Source organism: Cuculus canorus, chromosome 1 (assembly GCF_017976375.1).
Source record: "Cuculus canorus isolate bCucCan1 chromosome 1, bCucCan1.pri, whole genome shotgun sequence".
Classification (NCBI taxonomy): Eukaryota; Metazoa; Chordata; class Aves; order Cuculiformes; family Cuculidae; genus Cuculus; species Cuculus canorus.
The window spans coordinates 44808424-44828158 of NC_071401.1; the positions used below are offsets into that span (position 1 = coordinate 44808424).

At 39.9% G+C, this 19735-nt stretch overlaps 1 protein-coding gene across 19 annotated transcripts in view; it reads left to right on the forward strand.

Moving 5' to 3' along the window:
- Positions 1-19735, forward strand: part of DLG2 (discs large MAGUK scaffold protein 2) — a 1074248-nt gene that overhangs the window by 168580 nt on the left and 885933 nt on the right. For 11 of the 19 annotated variants that reach the window (XM_054071916.1, XM_054072001.1, XM_054072006.1 and 8 more), the window contains one exon: positions 7458-7532. The exons of 4 other annotated variants lie outside the window; for them this stretch is intronic. In XM_054071916.1, coding sequence (XP_053927891.1) covers positions 7458-7532 — 75 coding nt within the window. The remainder of the gene's footprint in view (positions 1-7457; positions 7533-19735) is intronic. 4 more of the 19 variants (XM_054071930.1, XM_054071975.1, XM_054072036.1 and 1 more) reach the window with 1 other exon arrangement.

Sequence of the window (19735 nt, forward strand, 5' to 3'; positions counted from 1 at the left end):
ATATTGTATATCTGTGGAGTGAAGTAAAGGTAATGGAAGACTCGGTTCATTCCACTGGTGCAAAAGTTTTAGTTTTGTTTTTATTTTTTTTTTAGGGTTTTTTTAAATCCCTGTTAGTCTCATTTGTTAAATTAACAGGCTCTCTCTCTTCATGGCCGTCTGTCCAGCACCATTTGGAAGGATTCAGTTCAAATATTTAAAAGAATGAAGTAAAGATAGAAGGAAAAAACTGGTTTGTAGTGGTGCTGGGAAGAAGGGTGGTGATATGCTTGTTTGCGTTGTTAACGCATGCCAAGGTTAAATGTGTACAATTCTGATTGATGAGGTTGCCATGAGTGAGCAATATCTGTCTATCCTGTTTCCTTCTGCTCATCCAGCAATATATTTGGGATAAGGGACACTCAGGTATGCACTTAAGGCAAAACTTCGACAGATGTGTGTGCACAAGTCTCAATATGTTCAATAGTGATGGAAAATAAGAAGCTGCTGTTGTCAGATATGGGGCCAACATTTGGCTTTGACACTGGCTATGGTATGACTCTTCTGTAGGTCTCTCCCATTCCACACACTCATCATCATATTCACAGCATAAAGCTAAGAGGAAGGTAGAGAAGAGCTAAAGGTACGCACTCTGTCTTTTGTCAGCATTAGTTTTCCATTTCCCACAGTCTCAATGTGAAAAATATGCTAAAATTCAGAGCTTTTCCATGTCAGTAGCATCTCTGTAAATCTGAGTGAGGAGAAGCTGTGACTGGGATAGCTGATTTTGAAACTACTAGTCTGCAGTAAGTATATTTAAGTTGAAAAAGAATAGATTTAGATTAGATATTAGGAAGAAATTTTTTACTGTGAGGGAGTTAGGGCACTGTCATAGCTTGTCCAGAGAAGTTGTGGATGCCCCATCCCTGGAGGTGTTCAAGGCCAGGTTGGATGGGGCTTTGAGCAATTTGATCCAGTGGAAGGTGTCCCTGCTCGTGTCAGGGCTGTTAGAACTGGATGATCTTTAAGGTGCTTTCCAACCCAACCTATTCTATGATTCTATGATATAATTATAAATTCCTGTTGATAGTGTTCTATGCTTGGGAAATTAGGGTAGGTTTTGTGTCCCAGGAGGATACTGTGGGTTCCCCAAGTGAGGAAGGAACCATCATTTAGCATTTAGCCTATACAATTGACTCCCAGCACCAACCCAGTTGATTTAAAGGGATTTCTAGAACTTGGCTGAAGAATGGAAAAACGCAGGTATAATGGCACTGGAATGATTTTACCGTTCCAGCCTTTCGAAGTTAAAGCAGCAGCAAAACCTGTCCCAAGATGCTCTCAGAAGGGAAAGAGTGGTAAATCTGACCATATAATCTGCTAGAGGTGGAGAGTAGGTTCACACACTATGTGGTGCCGATGCAAATAACTCATAGGAAGAATTTGTATTTTGTAACAGGCCTTACTAAAGAAAATAAGCCTGTTCTCCCTACCCTAGTTATATTGTGTTAATATGAAAAAAAATCAATATAAAGTTTTACAAAGGCAAATATATAGAGAATGAGGTTTGATTTATTTTGTGGGACTTTCTATAAGATCATTTTTACATCCCAAGATTAGGAAATTATAAAGCTAGGTATAGATACTGAGGATGAACCAGTGCTTCAGGTGTTGTAGACTGCCTTTCCTACCAAAACCAGCAGAGCTATAGAGGGCTACACTACACAAGGACCTGGTTTAAATTTAGCTGGATAAGAAACTGAAAAATAACTGCATTTCTGTGTGCCTGCATATTGTTAATAGTGCTAAATAGATCTGGGCAACATTTGTTGATTTTTCTTTGCAAGGCTTCTGGCTTTGAATCATTGCAGTTTGAAATCGTAAACTGGGTAGCTAAGTTTTTTGTGCTGAATTTCCTGGCTATGACAAACTTGAAACAAAGGGAACATAATGATTTTCCCCTCAGAGAATCACATTTAGCTAAAATCAAAATATTTTTTCTATAGTCATTATTAGGTGCTGATGAGCACTTCAAACTGTGGTGTTTTCCTGCCAGACCCTAGAAGTGTAATAGTGCTGAATCATGCAATTTACATGTAATTTAGTATACTGTATTCTGAAGTGGTACTTGAGGGCAGCTTTGATGACTATGGGTTGGCTGCTGGCTAAACTGCACAGTCTTAGAAGAGCAGGAAGATCCTTTTCATTGATTACCATTTATCTTAGCTGGAGAATGTACTCGGATGTTTGACAAATGGGGAGTATATCTGAGAATTTATTTCAAATCTTTATTTATCAGTGGTAAATTTTGGAACAATTATTGTAAGACTCCAGCTTTTGGATTCCAACCATTATGAATGTAAACTGATGAGACACGTGTTGTCTTCTCTAAAAAAATAAAATCTTTTTTTTGGGGGGAGTCTCAAGAAAATTACATAGAACAAACCAATATGCATTGCTCATGTAATGTCTTGTAATTATATCCTGTCAAAAGCTCAACTTTTTTCTCCTTTATTCTTTAGAAATATGATAATCGTCCCTTTTCCCTTGTAGTTAATTATAAATTTCAGGAAGAATTAAGTCTGCTAAAGCTTTTCCTTCCCCTCTTCCCCCTCCCTTTGTCTCTATGGCAGCAGCAGGATATAGAAGGGAATTACTTTGATCTCCATTTCTGAGTGACGTTTCGTTTCTTCTGAGCATTGACCTTGTTTAGTGCAACTGAAATTTTCAATAGATTTCATTAGATTATCATTTGCTGATCTTAGGGAGATGTCTTTATTGAGATTGGTTTTAACTACGAAAGGAGAAGGATGATTTGTTTCATAAATCTGTGAAGAGCTCCATAAACTGAGAAAAGAAAATGTTCAATTAACTGCTCAGGCAGATACAGTTAGAGCTTCGTACTACTGCACAGCAGTGGAGAGCTACACATGTAAGGAAAGGGGGAGGATATGGAGCAAGAAAAAGAAAACAAGACAGCCTGATCTTAGCGCAATTAATGATAGCACTGCTTAATGAGAGCAGAGCTATACCTCCTTAGCTATACCTTCCTTAATATTTGGAGGGTATGGGTGGGGGTGGGAAGATATTTTCGTATTGCCAGGGTGAGCTGTGTTTTTGTGCATTTCATTGAGCAGGATCTGACCAAATGGATTCTTTGCAGTGTCCAAGAGGGTACTAAAAGCAGAAAAGATGGGTCTCTTGACATGCATACTAAACATAAACATGCATTTCTTTTGTGTTTTAACATTTGCTACTACCACACAAATTTCCTTCTGTATTCCTTGACCTGATGCAAGCCTTCTGAGAAAATGAGGGGATGTGTGCAGTCAAGGAGAAGAGAATGGTTATTTAAGAGTGAATTAGGTCAGGGGTATGGCCTAGTATATGATTATATTTTATCCAGAGACCTCTGATTGAGATCTACAATTTTCATTTCTCCAGAGAATCATCTGCATCAGAGAAGATAATTTGCAAGGATGTGTAGGAGTAAATAAATATGTTCCATTGGGTTTGGCTTCAGCCAACTCTTCCGCTACTGGAGACCTCACTCAAGGACTTGTATATAATTTGTAAATCATATTCTTAGCAATTTTAGTGGATACATACGGAATCTCATTTGTGACTGCATTTGATTGTTTTCACTGATATCTTCTCTGAAAAAAAATACTAAGTAGAAATCTTAAAGAGTACTATAGTTCAGTAAGCCTGAACCTTTAACAGATAAAATGTTCCTAAATAGCCTCTCTGTACTTTGTTACATCCTACTGCAGAGTTAACATCTGCTTCCAAATGTGTCCCCAGTTATGGTTGCAATAGGCAATATTTGACCATTTTGGTATCGATTATATAAATATAATTTCTCCCTGCCTATGAGAAAATGGCAATAAGCTATACGTACTTGATTTTTAAGTCTTCCAGACACCCTTAGCACTCACTATGGTTGATCACACAATTCAAAAGAGGAATTCTTCCTTGAAATCTTACCCAGGGCTTGCTGATGTGCAACTGCATCTCTTCCACTTGAAACTTCACTTATGCAGTGTCACAAAGCTCTTATCCTCCAATTTAGTATTCAATATGCAGTATTTCCTACTGCAATATTGCAATGGGCACTGATGCCACCACTCTATTATATTAATGTATCTTGCAGGTAAATTATACCAATATTTCTAACTAGTGCTAAGAGCAGATAGTTGTTTCAACGCTTGACTGAGAAAAGTATATAGGAAAGAAGCTTGCGTAAAGGTTGCGTGCTAGGAAGTTAGAGGCTGGCCGTAGAGACTCTGAAGGACTTACAGCCTTGGTTTTGTCTTCTGGAGTTGATGCTTTTCTGTCTCCTGGTTACCTATGGAGTCTGTATTTCTGGATGCTTGATAAACCTATTGGCTTGGGAATTACATGTAACAGTGCCTCCAGAGAAGGAATTGCACTGTCTTTAGCTGGCTTGGAGGTTAATGTCTCTATCTGACTTTGGTCATCGCTTCATTGCTTCCTGACTGCATTATGGCTATGCAATTTATGAAGGATTTAAAGCATCAGCCCAGAAAAAAAAGCTGTGACTGATGCTGATTTCAGCAATGAGAATGGATTTATTCTTTTGTGTCCCTGGTTCTCTTTATACAAAAAATTACACAAGCTGAAGATCTTACTGCATATTTTGAAGACTGATTGCATGAAGCTGTGATAAAGCCTACGCCTGCATATCTGCGTGTTGGAGATGTCTCAAGGGTGAAGCTTAGTGCAGGAAGCCATGTATCCCCAAGGAAGGAGTAAAACAAGATTGTAGTAATCACTCACTCATAAGCTATGAAGAAACTGCCTCTGTTTCCATTTCAGATGGAGAACACTCTTTTGTTGGAACAAATTATCCCAAACAGTAAGGCAAGACATATTTGTTTTGCTTACAAATAGCAATAAATACAAAAAGTAAACCACAGGTAATTCTGTCCTCCCTCGAGGGATGTCTAGACAAAAATGTGGATCCAAATGATGAATTTTCATCACCTTTCAGATTTTTAGTTTTCCAGGCTAGTGGTAGACCAAGGTCTTTGGTCCTTATGTGCTCCAAACTCCTAGGCTGGTAAAAATGTTAGCAGTAATAATAAAATGGAATTAATTCCTTCTGTAATCTGCAAATAGTTCCCAATCTATTTATTCCTATGCTTACTTGTGTTTCCTGTGCTTGCAGAATACCTCATGTAGTGTTGACCTTTTGGGTAATTATTTTTAGTTGATGTCTCTGGGTACAGCGTGTTGGGGCTTTCATCTGCTTTTTTTTAAAAAATAAAATTGAGCATTTTTATGAAGAAAAACTTTACCTGCAGCTAATATACAACGTTATTTCTTAGAACTATTTCAGTTAGATCGGGGTGTAAATTATGAAAGGTATGATAAGCTTTGTTTTTTACACAACAATAAAAAATAGGGATCATTCAAATATTGGGTGTAATTTAAAATAAAAACCCAAGTCCAACCCCCAAAAGCTGTAGGAGAAATGTATTCAGTCTTAGCTCTTGAATTACAGGCATTTCTCAGATAATTCCAGTGCAATGCCGTGTTATCAACAATCTAATTCAAATATTAAGCTGTGAAAAGCTAAACTCTGCAGGTCACCCTGCACCTCAGATGCACAATCAGCCCAGCCCTTGTGCTGAAAAATTGGGATCTCTGGAGGACTGCTGCCTACAAGCCATTCCCAGGTACCTTTGTCTTTCTAGCCTTTGAATTTGCAGCATGTGTCTTGTGATTCTGGGGCAATTTCGGTATAAATCTCAAAATCAAGAATACTTGCAGAGTATTAGCCCCTCCTGCTATGAATTCTTGAGCTTTTATTTTGCAGATGTATGCTCTTTAAGAGTGTGAGGTGTCTTTTTGAGGAGTCTCCTGACAAGCATGTTATACATGGTTACCTGACTTTTCAATCAGAAAAATGTTTCTTGTCCAAAAAATTATTAATTTTCTTGCCATTTTCTTGGCTTGGGTTAAAGAATGAAGACCTACAATTCTGTATCAAATAATAAATTCTGAAATAAATTCTGAAATAAAAAATAGTTACCAGTATTTCATGCAATCTTTTGATAAAAAATAATTTATAGTAAAACTATAAATATTTTGGTAGGATTACACAGTTTGCTATGGCATTCATCCCTTCATTATAGGAGATAACAGGCACCTATAGGACATTGCTGCTGTGATAGTTTTTAAAATCCTTGTAAGGAGGGCTTTCTAAACTTTCACCTAAATGTGCAATCCTTCTTCCTTTCTAGCTGTTTTTTCCCGAGCATTCCTTAAAGTTGTCTAAGTGAAAATATAAAAGGTAACCAGTGGGGAATATAAAGCTGATATAAAAGTATCTAGTGCTGCAATGCTTTACAAATGTTTATTTTTTTGGAGATAAAGAACAAAACACTACTAGTGCTTCATTAGTTAACGTTCTTAAATCAGACTCAAAACTGAAAATCTCGTGAAGCCTAATTATCGTTTGCAGAAGTTGCTCTCCCTTGCTTTCAGTGTAGGGAAGATAAAGGCACAATGTAGTTGTTTCTGGTATATCTGGCTTAAATGAAAATAAATGGAAGGAAGCTTTTTTTTTCTCCACATCATTTCCAGCTTCAGGAACACGCATGATTATGAGAGTCCTCCAATTTGTGGAGCTAAATAATAGTTTAACTCTTATGTGAAATGCTGAGAGCAATGATGGCAAACATCAGAATTTACTCTGAACCTTTCTTCAGGGACTCTGACCCAATCTGCTGTGCAATTCATTCTGATGGGCTCCAAACCTTTGCTAAATTTAATTGTATCACTGCAAATGCAAGGGAAATTACAGGAAGATCAGCCCAACTGCCTGGTAGTTGCATCTTGCACTGCCGTGTGGAACATTAAGACTTCAAATTAATCCCTTACTCTTTGTTCTACAAAGTTTCAGGGAAATGCAGGAGTCTTGGGTACTTGCTCCATGTCCTTCAGGGGCCAATCTGGAGAGCAAGCAGAGCGTTCTTTTCAGCAAAGAAACACACCCTAAGAATCTGGGACAGACTTCTCCTGGAAAACAGCCTTGGGGTTGTTCAAGCTGCAGCTATCACTGATTCAAAAAGGACATGATGGAAATGGCTTGTCATAAAATGGGCAGAAAAAATTCAATCTCTATCTATTACCGGGAGCTCTGCTGTTTTTCTCTGAATGCTCCAGTGCAGAAGAGAGCCAAATGGCACACTTTTGGGATTCAGAGTGGGTGAAGAATATGTTCACGCACATAGATGAGAACTTAATGCAAAATTAATGGACAATCGTTGAGGCCTTTTTGATCATGCTAACTGCAGATTATTTTCCCTATGTGACAGTGGAAAATGACCTTGTGAGGTGTAACGCATAGTAGCAAACTCCTAGATGCTCCATCTGGAATGGAGTCCATTGTGCCTAGTGATTGCAGCACATACTGTGTTGTGTATAATGCCATTTTCACTTATTTGCAGCAGAGCCATGGCAGATGCCCATCCCACAAATGCTCAGTCGAAACACCTGCCTGGATGCCCATTCAGCACTCTACCGTAAGTTTGAGCCTTTTAATACAAAGATTTGGGAGACTGACTGGTAAGTCTCGGTGTTTGGAGCAGTCCTGTCGGGTAAAATTTCCATACTCGGTGCATTTGAGAAAGAACAGAAATGAGTTATAAGGCCAGACTAAACTCCTTGGAAAGCCTGAGCTGTTGAAATGTTGGGCAGTGGCTTAACAAGGCTTCTCCGGTGATAATTTAATTGATTCCACATGGAGTAATGGCAATGAGTAGCAAGCACGGCGTGGTTGTTGGTGGTGTCTAGCTCAAAGAAGTGTGAAGTTACTGTTGATTGCTATAGCTCTGTGCTCCAGCTGAGCGTGGTGATTGGGAGTCTGCTAGTTTTGACTAGTCACAGACAGAGTTTGTAGGAATTCGTTCATAAGCTCCTGCAGGGCCTGTCAGAAACAGATGATGTTTAAAGCAGCAGGCTGCCCCCAGACCCAAACTGTGACATAAGGAAGGGGAAATGCGTCTTTTCTTTCTGACATTCTCATGGAAGAAAGTAAGTCTGACAATTCCAGGTGCTTTACGGACTACTAAGTGGGAAAATTTGCCCAGAGTAGGTAGCAACAATTTTTGGGATAATGGGCAGTGAGTGAATTTTAGTCATCTGAATTTATAGGAAGTGACCTTTAGAGATGCTTTCCTCGTCCTGCCAATTAGATGACTTCAGTGAGATTTGCTTTTAACTATCAAAGATACAGTGAGATTTGAAAGGAAAAAAAGAAACTGTGGTCAAGTTGACACTGCATTGATTTATGTCTTGTCTGAATACACATTCTAGATACAGACAAATCCTTGGACAGTGGAAGTTATTGTGGAGGGCTGACTAATAGATCTATGATGATTTATCTCAGCTGAGGAGTCAGCAGGATTTAGCTGACATTTTCTTTGGCTCTGGACCACAGCAGGATGTTAGTCAACAGCTGTCAACTTGTCACCTTTTATGAGCAGATGAATGAGAAACAAATTCAAGTTTTCAGTCTCCCTCGGTCTCTCACTAATCTTGCAAGGGAGTGTAAACCCTGTGGTTTTGGTTGTCCTTGTAGTATGTTAAAATTAATTATGTAATTGTTGATATGTATTAAAATAAATCCACTTTGAAATATTAGTTGAAAAGTTGAGCGAAACAGTTTTTGACCAGGTGAGGATCTAGCCCAGTAACTAATTAGCAGCTTCTCTTAATTATTAGTTTCCGTTCCCAGGACACTGGACTGACTTTGTGATGTGTTCTTTTTGTTTGTTTGTTTATGTTAAGAGGGTTGCAGCATAAGCACAAGTATTACAGTGTGGTATTTTGAGAAATGGAAGTGTACTGGGCATTTGGAGTAAGTCAGGATCAATTGCACTCAATTATTTTCATTAACACAAGACCTGACTTTTCACATTGTCGTTAAATGCTTTGGGTATTTTTTAGGATATTTGTTTCTTAAATTATCAAAAATCAAAGCATTTAGCTTGTGTAGTCTTTGTTTGTCTCTTGTTATACCAGATGTGTGTGCATGCATAGGTAGTATCTATAGATTTAATATCTTGCAAATTTCTGTATTGTCTCAAAAAATGGTAAAATGGGGATCAAGCATCGCTGTCTTCATTAGCACTAGAAATTGTCTAAAATCAGAGTAACTCCAAGAAGTGTTATTTTTAAACTGTTAGAGTGAAAACTCTTTCTGGGACCAATACTAGTTAATATCTTACTCAACAGCATAGACAGTGGGATTGAGAGCACCCACAACAAATTTACAGATGACACCAAGCTGAGTGATGTAGTTGATATCCTACAGGGAAGAGATATCATCTAGAGGGATCTTGAGGAATGAGCCCATGTGAACTTCATGAAGTCCAAGTGCAAGGCCCTGCACCTGGGTGAAGAGAATCACCAGCATCAGTGCCGACTGTGGGATGAATGGACTTAGAGCAGCCCTGAGGAGGAGGACTTGGGGATACTGGTGGCTAAAACATTGAACATGACCTGAAAATCTGTGCTTGCAGTCCAGAAAGAGTACAGTATCCTGGGCTGTATCAAAATAAGTGTGACCGGCAGACTGAGATAATTCTGCCCCTCTACTCTCATGAGATCCCACCTGAAGTTCTGTGTCCAGGTCTGGAGTCCTCAGCATAGGAAAGACACGGATCTGCTAGAGTAACTCCAGAGGAGGGCTACTAAAATGATCAGAGGGCTGGAGCACCTCCCCTGTGAAGAAAGGCTGAGAGAGTTGCGCTTGTTCAGCCTGAAGAATAGAAGACTCCAGGGAGACCTCTAGAGCAACCTTTCCATACTTCAGGGTGGCCTACAGGAAAGATGGAGGGGACTTTTTAACAGGGCCTGTTGCACTAAGATGAGGGGTAGTAGTTTTAAACTGAAAGTGGGTAGATTTAGACTGGACATAAGATAATTTTTTTTTTATGATGACAGTGATGATACACAGAAACAAGAGAAGTTTTGAATGCCTCATCATTGGAAGTGTTCAAGGTCAGGTTGGACGGGGCTCTGAGCAATCTGATCTAGTTGAAGGTGTCCCTGCCCATGGCAAAGAGGGTTTGACAAAGGGCAAAGAAGTCCACGAGGGCTGGATGCTTTTTAAGAAGTGATTCCTGGCAGCGCGAGAGCATGCTATCCCCATGTGCTGGAAAATGGGACAGTGGGGAAGAAAACCGGCCTGGCTGAGCAGAGAGTTCTGGGTGGATATCAGGAAGAAGCAGAAAATATATGAACTTTGCAAGAAAGTGCAAGCATCACAGGAGGACTACAGAGAGGAAGTGGGATCATGTAGAGATAAAATCAGAAAGGCTAAAGACCAATTAGAACTTAAATTGGCCAATTCTGTGAAAGATAATAAAAAATAATTCTACAAATGTATCAGCAACAAAAGGAGGGCCAAGAAGAATCTCCATCCTTTACTGGACACAGGGGAACAATAGGGAAAAAGGATGAGGATAAGGCTGAGTTACTTAATACTTTCTTTTCCTCAGTCTTTAATAGTAAGGTAAGTAGTTCCCTGGATACTCAACCTCAGGAGCCCATAGACAGCAAGGAAGAGCAAAACCAAGCTCCCTTGATCTAAAAGGAAATGTTTAGAGACCTGCTAGGCAAATTAGACGTTCACAAGTCTATGGGGCCAGATGGGATCCACCCATGGGTATTAAGGGAGCTGGCGGAGGTGCTCACCAAACGTCTTTCCATCATCTACCAGCACTCCTGGCTGACTGGGGAAGTTCCATTCGACTGCAGTCCTGCACATGTTACACCCATATACAAGAAGGGCCAGAGAGAGGATCCAGGAAACTACAGGTCTGTCAGTCTGACCTCACTGCCAGGGAAGGTCATGGGAAGGACAGGGTGGTCATGGGAAGGATGGGGAAGGACAACTGGGTGGTCAGGCCCTCTCAGCATAGGTTTATGAAAGGCAGGTCCTGCCAAACTAGGCCGATCGCTTTCTATTGCAAGGTGACCTTTTCCAACCTAATGATTCTATGATTCCATGATTCTATGATTAGAACATCTTTAAAACCCAAAGCATTCTATCAGTCTATGAAAAAAAAAAAAGCAACTTACCATTAGAATACAGTTCAACCATTCAGTTACGTTTGGTTTGGTTTTGGGGTTTTTTTTGTGTTATACAGTACAACTGTGGCCCTTGAAATAATTGCCTACTTGGAGCTTGCTTCCATCTATATTTTGTTTGACTGTAAAAGTTGAATGGAGTGAAGGAGCCCAGCTGTACCCCAGAAATAAATTGTAATTCCCAGGTACCTCCCTGCTTCTTTTTTATCAAACCAATTTCTGTACAGCCAAAACACTTTTTCTGTCTGTTTTTTTCTGTATCAGATATTTATAAGTAATTTTTAACATGCCTCAGAATATTTCTTTTCTTGGGAGACTAATGCAGACAATTGGCAAAAATTATATCAGACAGAAATGAACTTCTGGGTGGTCAATGCTTTTCACTATCTGATTTAAGCTGAAAGTGAAAAGGTTTAGATTAGATACTAGGAGGAATTTTTTGACTGTGAGGAGGCACTGGAGATTGCCCAGAGAAGTCATAGATGCCTCATCCCTGGAGGTGTTCAAGACCAGGTTGTGTGGGGCTATGAGCAACATGATCTAGTGGAAATCTAGCCCTGCAGAGAAGGACTTGGGCGTGCTGGTCGATGAGAAGCTCAACATGAGCCAGCAATGTGCGCTCGCAGCCCAGAAGGCCAACCGTGTCCTGGGCTGCATCAAAAGAAGCGTGGCCAGCAGGGCGAGGGAAGTGAATCTGCCCCTCTGCTCCTCTCTTGTGAGATCTCATCTGGAATACTGTGTCCAGTTCTGGAATCCTCAATATAAGAAGGATATGGAGCTGTTGGAACGGGTCCAGAGGAGGGCTACAAAGATGATTGGAGGGCTGGAGCACCTTCCCTATGAGGACAGAGGCTGAGAGAATTGGGCTTGTTCAAACTGGAGAAGAGAAGGCTCAGAAGAGACCTTATAGCAACCTTCCAGTACCTGAAGGGGGCCTACAGGAAAGCTGGAGAGGGGCTATTTGTAAAGGGTTGTGGGGAAAGGACCTTGGGGAATGGGTATAAACTGGAGAGGGGCAGATTTAGACTGGACATTAGGAAGAAATTCTTCATGATGAGGATGGTGAGGCACTGGCACAGGTTGCCCAGGGAAGTTGTGGCTGCCCCATCCCTGGAAGTGTTCAAAGCTAGGTTGAATGGGGCCTTGGACAGCCTGATCTAGTGGGATGTCCCTGCCCATGGCAGGGGGGTTGGAACTAGATGATCTTTAAGGTCCCTTCCAACCCTAACTATTGTATGTTTCTATGATTCTATGAAAGTGTCCTTGCCCGTGGCAGGGAAGTTGGAACTGGATGATTTTTAAAGTTCCTTCCAACCCAAACCATTCTATGGTTCTATGATTTCAAAAGTGTTTTAACTGCCTTTCTGTTATCTGAGAAAAATATCTGTGAAATGTTAGCATTTTAATAGAAAGCTGGTTGATGAAATGAAAATTTCCAGTGACACATTAAAGCATGCTACCTGCTATGGAAGGACTGAAAGATCGAAAAACCCGGCAGCAATCTGGTGTGTTCAGATGCTTCTCAAGAGGGGCACAGGGACAAGTGAAAGAAACACAAACCAATAGAAAAGATATCATCTTTCATCACTTTTGCTGGCTGCATCACTCAGGATGGTATGAATCTAGGCTATGTTTTCCCCTCCTTTTTCACCAGATTTTATAAGAAGCACCATGTCCTCTCTTGGGAGTGCCTTTCCCATCTATTGCAAGAACCAGATCTGGTAGCATGGCTCTTATGTAACAGTCTGACTTTTGCTGTCCCTAATTTGCCATCCTTTTTAAATTTGCTGATGATTCTTGCAATTAAGAGTCTCAATTCTGTTTGGCAACTCACCATCTGCAAAAGAGGGCATAAGTGAACACTGCTTTTCTGTGTCTTCACAATGTCTTTAATTAGATTCATTTCAAGTCTGAGAGTTTTAATCAAGGGAATTACCTAAGGGTGGCTTTGTCTGCACTTGCACTTTTAGTCATGTCTTCCAAAGGATTTGTAGTATTTGAATATAAAATACTCCAAAAGGAGTTCACTCTTCTCTAGCATACTAAACCTTCCTATTATTGGGGCTGCTTGCTAGCTAGATCCATTACGCAAAGAGATTGAAGTATCACAGGATGCACCTGTGTTGTAAAAGCATTTGGAGTTATCTTTTTGTTTTGGCTCTGTTGACAGCTCTTCTTGAATTTGGCATTCAGCGCAAACATTTACCTCATCTGACCCAATGGCCTTGAAAGGATCCCTCTACTATTCTTCCCTTCTCTAGAAGCATTTGGACAATGTCTTCAGACACATGATGTGAATTTTGGGGTTATCCTGTGCAGGGACAGGAGTTGGATCCAATGATCCTTATGGGTCCCTTCCAACTCAGGACATTGCATGATCTTATGATTCTTTACTGTTCTCTGCTGCAGTCTCAGCAGAGTTTGTTGGCCTTAGTCCCCTTTCACCAAAAGATTCCCTTTTAAAGAGTCATCTTGGAGAAGCAGGAGGGGAGAGTGATAAAGGGTGTGTGGACAAAGAGTGTGTGCAATGGATTTTGTGCATCCCCTAAGCAGAGCCTCATTAAGCATCAGTTCCCCCTCCATGTGAAGAAGAGGACAGTGACTTTAAGGGTAGGGGAACCTGAGCATGGATCCTCACAGGGGGAATGCAACAGCCATGCGTGCTGTGGTAGCTCATGGCCTGCAGTTTTGCATAGATTCTACATTCTGTGGAAATTTAGTGCAAGTTTTGGCTGCCAGCCTGCTTGGCAGCTGATTCCTCAGTCTTTCTGCCCCTCAGTTTTCCTATAACACAAGGGGAGCAAAAAGTCGCTCCTTTTTAAACCCTGCATACATATGCATGATATTATTGCTCTATTTATGTGGAATACATCAATGCATGGAGGATAAGGTTAGTCTTGCTTTCTCTTTCCCCCATTTATTGGGAACAATGGAGGGACAAGAATGCACTAATGCCCTGAACAATACCTGAATCTAGCCTGATCTGAGAGACAGCCTGCAAACATTTCTGGTTCAAACTAATCAAGGGGTTTATATTCAGACTCACTTCACAGGAGTTATTTTAAAGAAATGCATATTTTGCAAGATTCCTGTATGTTAGTTCTGGTGATTGTGCTCTATGTAAAGAATGTTCTGACACGACATCGTACAATGGAGCCAAACAGAAACATATTGAAACGTGCATATTCTGCTTTGTTTTAAAGCTATGGGTCTGGAAGAATAATTTCTGAAGTCAGTCTTTCTCTCTTTAAACTCAAAACAAATAAATGGCTCTGTTTGGTTCACCTCATCTCTCTCCTGGGACTTTGTGTTGTGCCTTATAATGCTGTCCCTTCCTCTCCTATGTAGATGTGCTCTATAAAACAAATAAATAGCTCTGCATTCCAGAAAGTGCCTTTTGCAGGACCTCTCTCTATCTTTCTAAGCTTTAAGTCATTTTCTATTAAAACCTTTTTGGCTAATAAATTCCACAGACAATCTGGGTGGTGGAGAATGTTTTCTGTGGCTCATGTGAAATATTTGAAAATTGAGCTATTAATACAATGTTCTTTTCTTCTGTCTTTCATCTCAGTGCTGATGGTAATGGAAAATTTTGAGTGCTAAAACTCGACTTAATTTTTAAAAGAGGTGTTAAAGTAATGTCACGCCTGTTTCTGCTGGGTCACTATATTCCTATAGATCTTCATTCCAAGGTCTCCTGTACCCCTCCTTGCCCACTGCTCAAGGCAGTTTACCATCCACCTCTTTACCATTTAAAAAGGCTGTCTGTAACATACACTGCCGAGTCTGTCACCAATTGCCAGCTATGAAGCTGCTTTTTAAAATAACCACTTAAATCCCCTTTCCCCTTGGATAACTCTCTGATGCTTCCTTCTCATTTTCACCTCCTGTCCCAAGCCTTCCTTGGGGAAAAAAATGCTATTCCTATCGTTGACTGTAGCTTGAGGTGCCGAAGAGCTGCAACATGTCTCCGTATGATCTGATTTATGGATTTGGTGGGGAAAGTTCCAGGAGTGTTGGATTATCAGGAAACCACAGCACATCCTAGCAGGATGACAAATGCTTCATGCTTAGATAGAGGCAGATGCTAGCAGAGTATGTGTTAACAGAAGGACTCAGGAGCTAATTTTGAGAGAAATAGGGCAAAAGAAGCCTTTTACTTCTCTATTTCATTAAAGAGTAGGGAAGAAAGGGGAGAGTTTTTTTTTTAAGTGGCAGTAGCCCCTTGACAGCAAAATGTATATACATTTATGACGTGTGGTCCTTCCTCTTGTTTCAGTTCATGTGATCCCAGCAAAACAAGGGATTCCACAACTGTAAAACTCAGAAACCCTTCAAGTAAGATAATAATTTGTTTTAAAAAAATAGCTTGATAAACATTAAGCAGTAACAAAACCATTATCTTCAGATTGACCCACATAGCTGCTTGACTTCATTATCAGGAAACATTTTGTATGAATTATTTACAATGAGTAATCTCATTAAGCACACATTATGTATAGGATATTTGCTGTCTTCATTGCTTTATTTGTTTTATGGAAAGCACCAGGATGTTTTTACAGCAGTGCAAGTCACAAAAGTGTAGCAGTGCATCGCTTAGAACAAAATATTTCAAATATGGTTATGGAAATTTTCTTTAAGTTGAAACATGGTATTGATCTTTATGACAGCATTTAATTAAACATGAACTTTTATAGAAAAGAAATATTTTAAATAGTTAAAATAATTGCAAAACATGAGGAAAAAAAACAACTTAATATTCTTCTGGACACTCTTCTAAAATTCTGGATTAATTCCTGATTTATCCAGGCAATATTTTGACAGAATCACTAAAGTTTAAAAACAGTGTGAATGACCAAATTTTATAGTATTTATTATTTATTATTCCCAGAGGAAAAGCACTATTGATGTGTAGTCTTTCTGATAATGTATACGTAGCTTGAGGGTTACATCCCAGGGGTGTTGCTGCCCAAAAGCCGTGCTTTACTGAGATGGGAAGTTTCATGCTAAGGTGAAATTCAATTCAAACCTAAGTTTATGGTGATACACACAATTGAAAAGGTATCTCCACTCTTTAATCACATCCTGATTAATTTATCATTAATATTATTAATATGAGTGCTTAGAAGTATTTCTAATCCCTATTAAGGTGAGCTTCTTTTTGTTATTTTTCTCTTAGATGTGCTGTACCTTAAGAGAAGGCAGTGATTTAATTTTTTTAGGAAAGCAGACGTGTTGATCATGTAAATTAAGAAGGATGTGTATACGTAACTGGATGGTGAAGCAGGGTTCAAGTCAAAGCATAGGACTGCGGCTCATGGTTCAGTAGCTCATGCCACTATGATATCTGGAAACTGCATGTCAGCAAGGAGCCTTGTTGTGCCTGGCACTGTAAAAATCTGTAGAAGGAACTTGTGGCTGAAGGAAGTTGTAGAAGAAAAAAAGGTAGGAACTATACTTTGGTAGCATTTGATAAAGACGGCAAAAGTGAAAGTCCAGGCTTTTATCATTGGAGAGCTGTGGACACTTTTGAGGTGCAGTTCACCTTTAGACAAGTCCTTAAAGTTTGAATGGGACTATAAAAGGATGGGTTTCTTTTGATTAATGGTAAAGGAGACCAAGACTTCCAGAGCTGATGCAGCTGTCTGAACTGAACCTGTAGCTCATGCCAGGGGATTTTCCCAGTGATGCACAAGTCTGTGGTAAAGTGGTGACCTACATCAGAGACTCAGCTACGAGACTTTAGAATTCTAAACCAGCCTAAACTGGCAGTTTATTATAGCCGTCCTTTTATAGATAGGTGGAGCTGCCACTGGCTTCCAAGCAAAATGAAAATAGATACGGGATTAGATTCAGGCACAGCCCGAGCTGTAAGATATATTACAGCATCTCACATAATTTGGGTTATTATACCAATCACATTTTTCCTTAATATCTTGAAAAAAGAGTTCTGTTTAACCATAATAGACCATATGTTGTAGTGGCATTTTCATTTGTATATTCAGATTCCAAGTTCTTTTATTCATTCATTACACACATGCTGTATCATGCCATTTACACTTACGGGCCATAGAAACCTAAAAGTCTAATTTATAACATAAATAGCTGTGAATAGCCATCTTAGCAAAAGTGTTCTCCAAAGATTTATTCATTAAAAGTTCTGAATGTCTCCTGTGAAGTGCTTGGGGGACCTCCCTTTGATCCTGTTGGTATCATTCATGCGCCAGTACAAAGGAGAGTAGGAAACCTGTCCTGGAACTGGGACAGCCTGTTTGTCAGAGTGGTGTTACATAGGCATTTCTCAATAAATGAATATAAAAAGCTTCTTCAAAGGCTGGTGGAAATTATTCTTCTCTGCTGTTTGGGACTTCAGTTTTTTCTTACAGTTGGGAACAGTCATGCAAATTAGGATTTGTTTGCTTTGTTTGTTTGTTTTGAGTGCTCTAAGGAAGCAAGTAATATAAATTGGAAAGTGCCTGTAAACTGTATCATCAATAAACTGTTGTGTATCACAGTAAGACTATGAATGTAGGTTAAATAGCCTGTATATCCAGGGATGTGAAAACTAAAGCTTCAGTTGTCCTTGCAAGCAGACCTGAGTTGTATCATCTCTTCCCAGGATTTGAGGCTTGTCAAAAAAATGTGCTATCTCAGCCCTGTTTGCTGATGACTCGTGCTGGCTGGATGAAGCTTGTGTATACATCTCTAGGGGTCAGTGTCCCTGCGTGAATTTTTCTGGATTTCCATCTGTCTTTTTTTTGCATCAAATATCACCATCTTATGTGAAGCCACTAGGATAAATATTTCTTTGATGTGTTCATCATTAATTACGGATTCAGACACACACTTGCAGTCATTCCAACAGTACCTACTTATCTGACCCACAATAGGCCCATGTATTCTCTCTTACCTTGGATACTTCACTGTGTTTCCTTAGTGTCTGAACATCTTGGATTGTTATTTTTTTTTTTGTCACAAGACCCTTGTGAAGGGGAGAAGCAGAGAGGTGGAGAACATGACTACCTGGTGTAGAAATACACCGAGCATGTCAGTTCTGGAACAAGTGCTGCATCTGAAATAGTGAAGCTATGATACAGTCAATTAGTTCAAGCATTAGGCCATATCTTTGTAAACCATTTGCCATGCAACTGGTCAGCTCTTGGAACAACCTTGGGGTTTTGTAACAAAGCAGTGGATGACAGAACAGGACACTACTCTTTTGTGGAAGGAGAAGAGGAGTTTTTATGGGTATCTGCCATCACAGGTAATGGAATAACTTTGGGAAAGGGTTTTGATGTGTTAGTTTGTCAGCCTGGATCACTCCTTAGCTGAGTTATTTACCTTCAGTTTGTAAGCTGTGCTCAAGCTGTAGACCAATGAGACAACCAAAGTGTGTAGGAGCCATCATATCAGCAATCTGCTGTGCTGTCACTGGCTTTGCTGAGAGCCAAGTTTCAGGGGCAGCTACATTTAGAGACTTTGCATTCTGTACTCCTCTGAATTGTTTATAATTTACGGTGAAAACATCTGAAATAGGATGCTGAGAAAGCAAAACCACATAAAAATCTGAAGTTTTCCTCCCATAACTACACACTATGTATATGCATTTTCATAAAGACACTTCAGTACTGCCTCTTTCGTGCCTCTGGCACTGGCTCCGGTGCTTACGCCTGTTGTAATGATCTCTGCTGCATAAATAACTCTCTGACCCTGTCTCCAGCTAATATAAACCTGTTGGTGTTCGGCTCCTATCCTTTCTTGCTTTGACACCTGCCTCTCAATCTGATTGCTGTAGCACAGCCTTTGCTGTCACCAGTCTGGGATTTCCTGAATGAAAGCTGGATCTTGAATTATTTTAGGGATCGAAGGAGGGGTAAGGGAATGCTCTCCCTTATTTTGCAGCTCTCTTCTCACCCAAAGAATAGCTCTCACATTTTCTTCTTCCCTGCTGTGTCTTTACTTCTGAGGTCCTCAGAGTGGGATATTTCTATTTAGATAAACATTTCCTTTTTTTAAAACTGTTTACTATTGTGGAATAGGTAATTAGAGATAAACAGTCATGAGTGAAGAGCAGTGATTTCTAACACTGGATGGCCACCTAGAAATTATTACATGTCATGGCAGTAGCAGAATGGCAATACTGGATTGAAGGATGGGAAATAAGCCTTGGAAGGTTGGTTTCAGTTATCTGTGGTTGCAGGAAACACTGTCCTGTGATACTTCACTTGAGAATTTGGAAATGATTCACTATCACAATTCTTCTAACCTCCACTGTCACCCTGTGTTGGTCTCTGCTACTGCATAAATATGATAAAATAAAGCATGAAATTAAAAAAAAGCTACTATTTAAAGATTATTGTCAGTATAAAACCAGGTGAATCACTCACCTGAGAATTTGAAACTTACCTGGATTTAGCCCTTTACTGTGAAACAGAACTGCGTATCCTGTTCTGCTTCTTCTCTGCATGGGGGTCCCAAAGGACCGCTATAGCTCTGCAGCTGATAGAAGACCATGGTTCATGCTAAGGGATAAGGTGTGGTAAGACATCAAGTAGTGAGTGATATTTCCCTCAGAACATCTTTTCTACTTCCAACAGTCAGGAGCTTAGAGACCTCTTAAGTTTGTAGT